The 11,830-nt window shown below is 44.4% G+C and overlaps 1 protein-coding gene across 1 annotated transcript; it reads right to left on the bottom strand.

The window, feature by feature from the left end:
• Nucleotides 1–583: 583 nt before the first annotated feature.
• Nucleotides 584–11,540, bottom strand: LOC134292274 (trichohyalin-like). The gene is made up of 2 exons (XM_062963802.1): nt 11,152–11,540; nt 584–4,720 (listed from the first exon to the last, which is right to left on the bottom strand). Exon 2 carries the CDS (start codon nt 3,709–3,711, stop codon nt 2,611–2,613), a length of 1,101 nt encoding a protein of 366 aa, XP_062819872.1. The 5' UTR covers nt 3,712–4,720; nt 11,152–11,540; the 3' UTR covers nt 584–2,610.
• Between the last annotated feature and the right edge of the window lie 290 nt (nt 11,541–11,830).

Raw genomic sequence — 11,830 nt, 5'->3', positions numbered from 1 at the left:
CCACCATTGCTAGCCCTCCTTTATTTTTTTCTTCTATCATATTCTTATAATTTATTCTTGCTTTTTTCCCCTGCCATATATACTTCATTAAATCTCTTTTCCATCCATTTATTATTTTTTGATTCCTTATTATTGGCAAATTCTGAAAGAGAAATATCATTTTTGGTAGAATGTTCATTTTCACACTTGCAACTCTTCCTAGTAAAGATAAATTTAGTTTCCCCCATGCTTCCAGTTCTTTTTTTATTTCTTTCCACTTTTTCGTATAATTGTTTTCTAGCAGTTGAAGATTTTTTGGTGTGATTATGATACCCAGATAGTTTATTTTTGTTGATACTTGTATGTTCCATTTTTCTTTTATTCTTTCCTGATTTTTCTTTGTGATATTTTTTGTGATTGCTTTTGTCTTATCCATATTTATTTTGAATCCAGCTACTTCACCAAATTTATTGATTGTTTCCATCCATTTTGTTAATTTTTTAAGAGGTTCCTCTATTATACAGATTAGGTCGTCTGCATATGCCCTCACTTTATATTCTTTTCCTTGTATTGTTGCTCCTTTTAGTTCTTTTTCCTTTCTTATTTCATTCAGCAATATTTCTAGTGTTAGTATAAATATTAGAGGGGATAGTGGGCATCCCTGCCTGGTACCTTTTTCTATTTTTATTTTATTCGTCTCTTGGCCATTTATAATTATCTTAGTTTCTTGCTTTTCATAAATTGCTTCTATGATATTTTGGCAGTAGTATCCTATATCCATTTCTTTTATTAACATCTTAACGAAGTTCCAATTGACATTATCGAATGCTTTCTCCGCATCCAGCGCGAGAAGCATTACCTCTTTCTGATTGTTTATTTCATAATATTCTATCAAGTCTATAACTGTTCTTACATTTTCTTTTTGGTGTCTGTCCGGCAAGAAGCCTGTTTGATCTTCCTTTACCCAGTCTTTTAGGAATCTTTTGAACCTTTCCGCAATCACGTTACTAAATATTTTATAGTCTACGTTTAATAATGATATCGGCCTGTAATTTTTAACATTTTCTGGGTCCGAATTCTCTTTATGTATTAGGCATATGTTTGCTTCTTTCCATGTGCTTGGCATTTTCTTTTGTTGTCTTATTTCGTTCATAATTTTCTTCAAATAGGGGGTTATCTCGTTTTGGAAGGTTTTGTAATAGATCGCCGTTAGTCCATCTGGGCCTGGGGCTTTGTTCGTTTTCATACTTTTTATAGCTTTTATTATCTCTCCTTCTGTGATCTCTTTATTCAATTCTCCTCTCTGTTCTTCTGAGATTCTTTGTATGTTACACTGTCCTATATATTCTGTTATCCTTTCTTTATTTATCTGTTCGTCCTGATACAATTTTTTGTAAAATTTTGCAAAATTGTTCCTTATTTCTTCCTCTTGAGTGTATATCTTATCTGCCTCCTTTAATTTTGTCACCACAGTAGCTTCTCTTTTTTTTCGTAACCTCCTCGCCAACCATCTTCCCGGCCTGTTCGCATTTTGGAAATAATCTTGTTTTATATATTTAAGTTGGTTTGCTCTTTCCTCCATCTCTAGGTGTTCTCTTTGCTTGTGTAGTAATTGCAAATTCTTTTGAGCGTTTTCATTCTTTGGCTCCTTCTTAAGTAATTCCTCTTCTTTACTGATTTTTTCCATTATTTTTTCGAAATCCTGCCTTCTCTTTTTTTTCTTTAGTGCTTTTTGTTGAATAAAGTACCCCCTCATTACCGCCTTACTGGCCTCCCAAACTGTGTACAGATGTACTTCTGATGTATCGTTTTGTCTAAAATACTCCGTTAGTAATTTTCTGTTCTTTTCAATGTCTTCTTCTTTTTTTAATAAATTGTCATCCAGTTTCCACCTTACTGTTTTTTTTGAGTTATAGATTTTTAGTTCAATCGGGCAATGGTCCGAATCCAATCTTGGTAAAATCCTTATCTTATTTATTTTTGTTACTAGAGATTTTGAAGTCCAAACCATATCAATTCTGGACCAGGTTTTGTGCCTGGACGAATAGAAGGTATAATCCCTCGTCTTTTCATTTTTCTCTCTCCAAGCATCTACCAGATTAAAATCTTTTAACATATTTATCATTTGTTTTGGTAGATTACCCGAATTGCTTGTTTTGTCTTTCTTCTTCCCCATTTCTTTACTTCTGTCCATTTTTCCGTCTATTACTCCATTGTAGTCTCCTACAATCATTAGTTGATCAAATTCCTGATTATTTATATTTTCTTGTAGCTTGTCTATAAATATCTTTTTTGAGTCATTTGGCGCATAGATATTGCATATCAATGTTTTCACATTCTGTATCGTAATGTTTACGCCCACGAATCTTCCTTCCCCGTCTTTGAAGGCCAAGTTTGCTGGTATTTCTTTGTTTACATACGTCACCACGCCCCTTTTCTTCTCTGCTGCCGAGGCATAAAATGCATTACCTAACCTTTTATTTTCTAAATGTGCTACATGTCTGTGTGCTATATGTGTCTCTTGTAATGCAATAATTTGACAGTTTCTTTTGCTTAGTGTGTCAAAGATTTTATTTCTCTTATATTGTGAGTTCAGGCCATTAACATTATTAATATATACTTTTAATTCACTTAGCATTGTCCTTCTTCTTTTTGATTTTCTTCTTCTTTCTCCTCTTTTTCTTCCTCTTCTTCCACTCTTTCCATACTTTCCTCCTGTGTTTCCTTTACTCTGTCCAGGTTCGCTATTTCTGTATTTCCTCTTAGATTTAATCTATAGTTTCCCAGATCCATCTCTTCCTTATCCGGAGAGAACTCTCGCAATCTCTTCTTTTTCTTCTCTCTTTCATTGTTTTCATGTTCCTCCTCTTCTCTATCCTTCCCCTTTTCTGATTTAATTTTTCTTAAGAACTCTTTAGCACCTTCTTCTGTGGTTATCCAGTATTTCCGTTCTCTAAATGTCGCCATTAACCCCTCTTCTCTTTCCCATTTAAACTTTATTTTCCTCTTTTTTAATTCGTCAGTGAGTGGGGTATATTTTCTTCTTCTGTTTATCACCGAACTTGGTTGTTCTTTTAAGATGGCTACCTTTTTTTCTTTAAAGTAGATTTGTTTTCTGTTGTTTATTTTCAATATTTCGTCTCTTATTACTTTCCTTGTCAGATGTACAATCACATCTCTTGGTGTTTTGTTTTTCTTTGCATATATTGTATTTACTCTGTATGTCCTATCCATCTGCTCTTCCATTTCTCTCTCTGTACATCCCAGGAGATTGGAGAGTATCTCCACCACCGTCAGTCTTATATCTTCTCTTGGTTCTTCCACTATGTTTCGTAACCTTAGCTGGAACTCCATTTCTTTTGCTTCCAGTTCTTCCTGTTTCCTTTCCATTTTTCTATTTCTTTCATGTATTTCTTTTATTTCCTTCTGCGTGGTTTCTTGAATTTTCCTTAACTCCTTCTTCTCTGACCTTAATTCTCTCAAATCTTCCTGGATTTGGTTCATCTCTTTTTTCATTTCTCCTAGATCTTCCTTCCATTCCTTTCTCATATCTGACATTTGTTCTTGCACCATCTTTTGAAGTATATCCTGCTTCTCTTGCATTCTATAAACCTCCTTCATCATGTCTCTCATCATATCCCTGAGATTCATGTCTTCCGGTATGGATGATCTCCTAGGTTGGGTCTTCAAGTCCTTTGTTTCTTTTTCTCCCTTTGGTTTGTAGTGTGCCATTTTATTCTTATTTCTTCTTCTCTCCTTCTTTCCCTTCTTTTATCTCTGCTCCTTCTTCTTTAGTTCTTTGTCTCTCTCCTGTAATTTATTTATTCGTTTATTTATTTGTTACTCCCTCGTGGTATTCCCTTACCTTGCCCTTATATCAATATCCTAATTGCCTCTTTCTTCGTTTATTTATTTATTATTTATTTATTTATTTTCTTTCCCTTCCCTAGTAAATCAAATTTTTACCTCTACTGCTTCTTCGTCTGGCTCCTTTGTCTAACTCCTTCTTTTGCTTCTTTGGCCTCCTTCTTCCGTTCCTTTGTCAATCCAATTATTCTCACCAGCTTTCCTTCCTTATTTATTGATTGATCTTGCTTTTCACCTGTTGGCTCTCTCTCTGTTCTCGCGGGGTACTTTTGGCACGATCTCACTTTCCCTGTGTCAGCGTTTTCCCTTCTCTGTCCCCCGTTCTCGCGAGATCCCCTTGTGGTAGCAGGAGGATTATTTCCCCCTCCGTTCTCTGTTTGCTTATTTTCCTGGAGTCAAAACAGCCTCCTTTCTCAAGGCTCCTCTCAAGGTCAGATCTTCCCCTTCTCTGGTTTGTTTATTCTTTACTTTTAGCCTTACAGGTCCCTTCAACAAACCTCTGTGTTCCTCCCACGGCTTCACTCTGCCTTTGTGTGTTTTTCTTCCGTCCACCTCTTCCCCTTCTTTTGAGGCGGCGGCTTCTTGGCTCACTGGGTTGTTATGCCATGATCTAGATTTCCTAACTAGTGCAGTGATCCAAATAATATAGGTCCCGGATATAAAGTATTAAGTAATGTCCCACGTATTAGTTATGTTTAAGCACTCCCAGCTTAGCTCCTTCCCTTTACAATTGAGATTTTACCTTTATTTCCTTTATTTTCCTTTCCTTCCTTGTCGTTCCTCTGTGTCAGGCTCGCGCTCCCTTTCCTCTCTTCCGGGTTACTCTCTCCTATTTTGTCCGTTCGGTTTTTTTTTTTTTCTCCGTCTCCTCACCCTTCTGTGATGACCCATGGGCCTTGTAGTCCTGCTCAGGACATTGTAATTCCTGATGAAGATGAAAACTTGGGTTTTTTACCTTCCCAGTCTGAACTGGATTCTTCTCAGCCAGATCTTTCCCAGGCAGATCTGGGAACCTTGCACCTGCAAGAAAGTTGTCTCCCAGAAGTATGTCAAACAAGCCCAGAGCCTACTTCTCCCGTGTTCTTGCGCCGGGAGTTTTGTAAACAACAGAGAAGTTTGGAATCAGCTTCGCGCAGGAGTGCGAGGATTGCAGCTAAGAATGTGGCCAATTAAGACTGCTTCTCGTGAGAATCTTTGGGGAGTCTCACATCTGGTCTCAGAGTTTAGCTTTCGGTTCTGATTCCCAGAGAACTGCTTCGGCGGGAAAGTTAGACTCTATTTAGGTGTTTTACCCGCGTAGTAACTTCGCGGAGTCAATTCGTCAGCCTACGGAGCGAGTTGTGTCTGGACAGCGCGCTCCGATTCAAGCCTCGCTCCTGCTCAAGCCTTGCCTTGCTATCCAGCCTTCGCCTTGCTTCCCAGCCTTTGTTTATCTACGGACTTTGCCTTGTTTCCCAGGATCAATCCTTGCCTTGTTCCACGGATTTTATCAAGTTATTCCACGGACCTTGTTCTTGTTCTTAGTTACCTTGTTCCACGTTCAAGCCTTGTTTCAAGTATCAAGTTATTTCCTAGCCTCGCTCAAGTTTCATGGACTAAAGGACCTTGTCATCTCCCCTCACTTTGCTTGGCAAAGTGAGTGTTTCGGTTATTGGATTACAACTTTGGACCTTAATATTTCTTATTGGACATTGCTTTTTTGGACCAATTCTGACCTTTCCTGAAAGGTCTAATTCTGGACTATTTTCTACACTTGTTTTTATTAACTTTATATATTCCTTCAATAAAGATATTAGATAGATTCTGGCCTCTGTGTATGGTTATTGGTGCTCTGCAGCCTGGGTCGTGACAGTTTGACTCCGCCACCCTAAGCACCAATTAACCTTGGCCAGAATGTCTACCGGAGTCGTACCTGGGCCGAGCGGCCAGCCGATTACCTACACCATCGACAAGGATGAGGTGGACCGAATCCGTGATAAGCTCAATGCACAGGATGGAGAAATAAGGGGTTTGAAGGAACGCGGAATTCGTCTTCCGGCCATGGCGTTGCCAACCAAGTTTACTGGAGAAGCTTCTAAGGTTCATGTCTTCCGTCGCCAATGTCAAGCTTATCTAGAGGCCCGTGCTGCCGAGTTTCCCCAAGAAGACATCAAAGTGGCATGGGTTTACAGTCTTCTAGACGGGCCAGCGGCCAGCTGGGCGACGGCACTGTTCGACCAAACCTCTCCACACCTAAGATCAGCGCAACACTTCTTGGACCACCTCAAGGAGACTTGGGGAATCGAGGACAATTTGGAGGCAGCCGGTCACAAACTCCGTCGCCTTTTCCAAGGAGATAGACCTATGTCTCAGTATATAGCCGAGTTCCGAGTGCTGGCCCACAATACCGGCTGGAACGATGTAGCCCTCAGGGGACAATTCCGGGAGGGTCTCAACATTGAAATGCTGGAAGAAATCTCCAAGGTGGATCCTCCCCAGACCCTCGAGGCACTCATTGATCAATGTTTACGGGCTGAAGTCATGATTGCCAACAGGAAACAGTGGGTTCGAGGCCAGGGCAGTAGAGCCGGGGCAAAACCCCCCGCTCCCGCCAGCGTTCAGCCACGTCCGGTGTGGAGACCCCCACCGCCAACCCCATACCCCAGAGGAGGCGAGGAGGTGCCGATGCAGTTGGGCAATGTGCGTCCCAGACTAGATGCCGCCGAGAAGGCCCGTCGTCAACGCTTAAACCTCTGCTGGTACTGCGGGAACGGGGGCCACTTCGCCAGAGAGTGCCCAGCCAAAGGGAAGCCTGCCGCCCGTCTTGCGGCGGCGTCCTCCACGGAGACGAAGGCGTCTGAGCCGACTGGCACACAGCCGGCGGGGGAAGCCAACGACCGGGTGTAGAGAGGCTCGCCAACCCGGTCAAAAAATCCATCCAAGAGCCGCCAACCGGGGTCCTGTTCCTTCTCGTGGTCACATTATGGTCAGCAAAAAGGGGACCCGTCATGATCCACGCCATGATAGACTCTGGAGCTACCAACAATTTCATCGATAGAGAGTATGCCGACTCTCTGGGATTACAATATCATGATTTCAAGAATGCCCGTGTGGTGCAAGCCATAGACGGCCGCCCCCTCAAGACGGGCCCCGTAAGTCAGTGGTCGGAACCCACCAGGATGTGGATAAGGGAACATATGGAAGAGATTTCCTTCTTTGTTACCGAGGTCCCCCATTTCCCTGTGATTTTGGGAATTCCATGGCTGACTCTCCACGACCCTAACATCTCCTGGTCCAACAGAGAACTGCAGTTTGCTTCACCGTACTGCCAAAACCATTGCCTCGTAGCCAAGGTATGCCATGCCACAGACACCGAGCCCATCATCACCTTGCCAAAGAAGTACTCCGAGTATTGGGATGTATTCAATGAGAAAGAAGCCGAAAAATTACCCCCACATAGACCTTATGACTGTGCCATTGACTTGGTGGAGGGGGCCCCGATCCCGCGAGGGCATCTCTACTCCCTGACTGAACCAGAGCAAGAAGCTCTCAGGGAATTCCTAGAGACAAACCTTCGCAAGGGATTCATCAGACCCTCTCAATCCCCAGCCGCCTCCCCAGTGATGTTTGTGAAGAAGAAGTCAGGGGAACTACGCTTGGTGGTGGACTACAGAGCATTGAACAATATCACCAAGCGGAACAGCTATCCCCTGCCCTTAATCTCGGATCTACTGGATCGGCTTCGAGGAGCCAAGGTTTACACCAAGCTGGATCTTAGGGGGGCTTACAACTTAGTTCGCATCAGGGAAGGGGACGAGTGGAAGACCGCCTTCCAGACCAAATTCGGATTATTCGAGTCCCGAGTTATGAATTTCGGTTTATGCGGAGCCCCCGCAACGTTCCAGCATTTTGTCAATGACATTTTTCAGGACTATCTAGACAGGTTCTTGATAATCTACCTGGACGATTTTTTGGTGTTTTCTAGATCACAATCAGAACATGAGAACCACGTCAAAATGGTGTTACAACGATTGCGGGAACATGGACTTTATGCCAAGCTGGAAAAATGCGCCTTTGATCTACAAGAGGTAGATTTCCTTGGTTACCGCATCTCGCCTCTAGGGCTTTCCATGGATCCAGCCAAGGTTTCAGCAGTATTGGAATGGCGGGCGCCAACTAACAAGAAAGAGGTGCAGCGTTTCTTGGGGTTCGCGAACTATTACCTCAAGTTCATTCCAGATTTTGCCCGCTGGTCCGACCCCATCACTAGCTGCATCCGTGGAAAGCAGCCTTTCCGCTGGACTGATCAAGCAGAGAAAGGGTTCCAGCAACTAAAGAAACTATTCACCTCCCAGCCAATTCTACAGCACCCAAATCCTGGAACCCCTTTTGTGGTGCAAGCGGACGCCTCTGATGTGGCAATTGGGGCTGTACTCTTACAACCGGTGGGAGATCACCTCCATCCCTGTGCCTTTTACTCTCGTCAACTAACCACACCAGAGAGAAATTACACCATTTGGGAAAAAGAACTACTGGCCATAAAGGCAGCCTTTGAAACTTGGAGACATTGGCTAGAAGGGGCCAAATTTCCCATTGAAGTCCACACTGATCATCGTAATCTAGAACATCTAAGAACTGCCCGCAAACTAAATCAGAGGCAGCAACGTTGGGCTTTATTCTTTGAACGTTTCAACTTCCAGATCCATTATGTGACCCCAGCCCAAACCAAGCAAGCAGACGCCCTGTCACGTAAACCGGAATACGCTGCAGGACGCAAGGAGACCTTTGAATCCCAACTGCTACAACCCGAGAACTTTGCCACGCTCACGGTGGGGAACACCAAATCCATCCCCATTGGTTCAACTTCCCCTACTCCAGGACCCATCTGTGCTCAAGAAATCAGGGCTAGTCAGCAAGCAGATGCCTGGGCGCAGGACCAACTTCGCCAAGGTCTGCATTTTCCCTTTTCGCTTAAAGATGGGCTGCTCTGCTATAGAAATCATGTTTATATCCCACCCGGACCGGGCAGGGAAAAAGCGCTTCGTCTGTGTCATGACTGCAAACCAGCAGGACACTTCGGACTATTTAAAACTATGCATTTGATCCTAAGGGATTTTTGGTGGCCCAAGATCCGCAAGGATGTGGAAAAATATGTCAACACCTGCCCAGTATGCCAGCGCTCCAAGATACGAAGGGAGAAGCCCTCAGGGCTTTTACACCCCCTTCCTACCCCATCTCGCCCATGGGAAATAATTTCCGCGGATTTCATCACTGACCTACCACCTTCCTGTGGATTCACCACGATCCTAGTGGTGGTGGACCTTTTCACCAAGTTAGCCCATTTCATTCCCTGCGAAGGCCTCCCCACGGCCAAAGAAACTGCGGATCTATTTCTTCAACATGTTTTCAGACTACATGGATTGCCCAAGAGTTTAGTCACAGATCGTGGATCTCAATTCACCTCTCGTTTCTGGAAGGCACTACAAAAACTATTGGGCATAGACTCTCGCTTATCTTCAGCTCATCATCCCCAAACAGATGGGCAAACGGAGCGCACCAATGCCACTTTGGAGCAGTATCTTCGCTGTTATGTAAACTACCAACAGGACAATTGGGCTTCTCTGTTACCACTGTCTGAGTTTGCCTACAACAATGGAGTTCAAGCTTCTACAAAAGAAACGCCGTTCTTTGCAAACTACGGCTTCCATCCACGTTTTTTCCCCCCTGTCATTGAAACTTCAGAAGTTCCCGCAGCAGAGGATTGGCTGCAGGAACTCACAGCGGTGCAACAACTTTTGCTACAGCAACTGGACCAAGCCAAGGAGGACTATAAACGCCACGCTGACAAACATCGCCAGCCGGGCCCCGAAATCAAGGTAGGAGATCGGGTTTTTCTGTCCACTCGCTTCCTGCCCTCCCACCGCCCTTGCCGGAAGTTAGATGCCCGTTTCATTGGCCCCTATCCAGTGGTGGCGCAACTTAACCCCGTGACTTTCAAACTCCAACTTCCGCGTTCAATGCGCATTCACCCAGTGTTTCACCGTTCCCTGCTCCTTCCGGCGGATGGTGTGCGACCTGATACAGACCAACCGGCCCCCCCTCCTGTTTTGATGAATGGGGAGGAGGAGTTCGAGGTTGAGGACATTTTGGATTCTCGCTTTCACCGCCGCCGCCTACAATATCTCATTGACTGGGTGGGTTTTGGCCCTGAGGAACGCTCTTGGGAAGACGCCTCCACAGTCCATGCTCCTGATCTAACCCGTCGCTTTCATCAGACCTATCCCACCAAACCCCGACCTCGCGCCTCGGGGAGAGGGCCCCAGTTTGGGAGGGGCCTTGAGGAGGGGGATAGTGTGATGACCCATGGGCCTTGTAGTCCTGCTCAGGACATTGTAATTCCTGATGAAGATGAAAACTTGGGTTTTTTACCTTCCCAGTCTGAACTGGATTCTTCTCAGCCAGATCTTTCCCAGGCAGATCTGGGAACCTTGCACCTGCAAGAAAGTTGTCTCCCAGAAGTATGTCAAACAAGCCCAGAGCCTACTTCTCCCGTGTTCTTGCGCCGGGAGTTTTGTAAACAACAGAGAAGTTTGGAATCAGCTTCGCGCAGGAGTGCGAGGATTGCAGCTAAGAATGTGGCCAATTAAGACTGCTTCTCGTGAGAATCTTTGGGGAGTCTCACATCTGGTCTCAGAGTTTAGCTTTCGGTTCTGATTCCCAGAGAACTGCTTCGGCGGGAAAGTTAGACTCTATTTAGGTGTTTTACCCGCGTAGTAACTTCGCGGAGTCAATTCGTCAGCCTACGGAGCGAGTTGTGTCTGGACAGCGCGCTCCGATTCAAGCCTCGCTCCTGCTCAAGCCTTGCCTTGCTATCCAGCCTTCGCCTTGCTTCCCAGCCTTTGTTTATCTACGGACTTTGCCTTGTTTCCCAGGATCAATCCTTGCCTTGTTCCACGGATTTTATCAAGTTATTCCACGGACCTTGTTCTTGTTCTTAGTTACCTTGTTCCACGTTCAAGCCTTGTTTCAAGTATCAAGTTATTTCCTAGCCTCGCTCAAGTTTCATGGACTAAAGGACCTTGTCATCTCCCCTCACTTTGCTTGGCAAAGTGAGTGTTTCGGTTATTGGATTACAACTTTGGACCTTAATATTTCTTATTGGACATTGCTTTTTTGGACCAATTCTGACCTTTCCTGAAAGGTCTAATTCTGGACTATTTTCTACACTTGTTTTTATTAACTTTATATATTCCTTCAATAAAGATATTAGATAGATTCTGGCCTCTGTGTATGGTTATTGGTGCTCTGCAGCCTGGGTCGTGACACCTTCACACTCTTTCCTTCCCCCTTCCTTTCCAGGGGACCTTCTTACCCTCCAATTCCGACAATCTTTTCTTATTTATATATATTTGTCTGTTTCTTTACCTTTCCTTTCTCGTCTTGGTGGGCGCGCGCGCGGCTGGAGATGTGGCGGGTTTCCCCTTGCGTTCCGCTGCGATCCGCCGTACTGATGGACCATCTACCGGATCCTTTTGGGGGCTCCTCTTGAGGAGAAGACCCTCTCAGGACCATCGGCTGGCACCTCAGTTTCGCTGTCCCCCTCAACTCTATCCGTGAGGGGGAGGGAGCTCATGCTCTACCCGATCTTTGCAGCCAGAACCGGCACCTCCTAAAGTGCCTGACTCTCCGCCATTCGCGCACACCCGGAAGTTCCTGTCCCTGTCTCAGTTCTATGTGTTTATGGGCATTGAATGTTTGCCCTATATGTATATAATGTGATCCGCCCTGAGACCCCTTTGGGGTGAGAAGGGCGGAATATAAATACCGTAAATAAATAAATAAATAAAAGTGGTTGAAGAGCAGGGTACAATATTGTTAAAATACATAGATAAAAACAGCAACACATATTGTTGGGGCTCAGCAGCAAGAGGTTAAGGATTTCTCAGTGGATGAGGGGGATAATGGGTTTCCCACTGAGGAGTCTACGTGTGATTTGGCGTGAATT

The sequence above is a fragment of the Anolis carolinensis genome, unplaced genomic scaffold (assembly GCF_035594765.1).
Source record: "Anolis carolinensis isolate JA03-04 unplaced genomic scaffold, rAnoCar3.1.pri scaffold_12, whole genome shotgun sequence".
NCBI lineage: Eukaryota > Metazoa > Chordata > Lepidosauria > Squamata > Dactyloidae > Anolis > Anolis carolinensis.
This window is presented reverse-complemented; position numbering and strand designations above follow the sequence as displayed.

Coding starts and splice junctions, on each gene's coding strand:
- LOC134292274 (XM_062963802.1), bottom strand. CDS start 3,711: ATGGCACACTACAAACCAAAGGGAGAAAAAGAAACAAAGGACTTGAAG.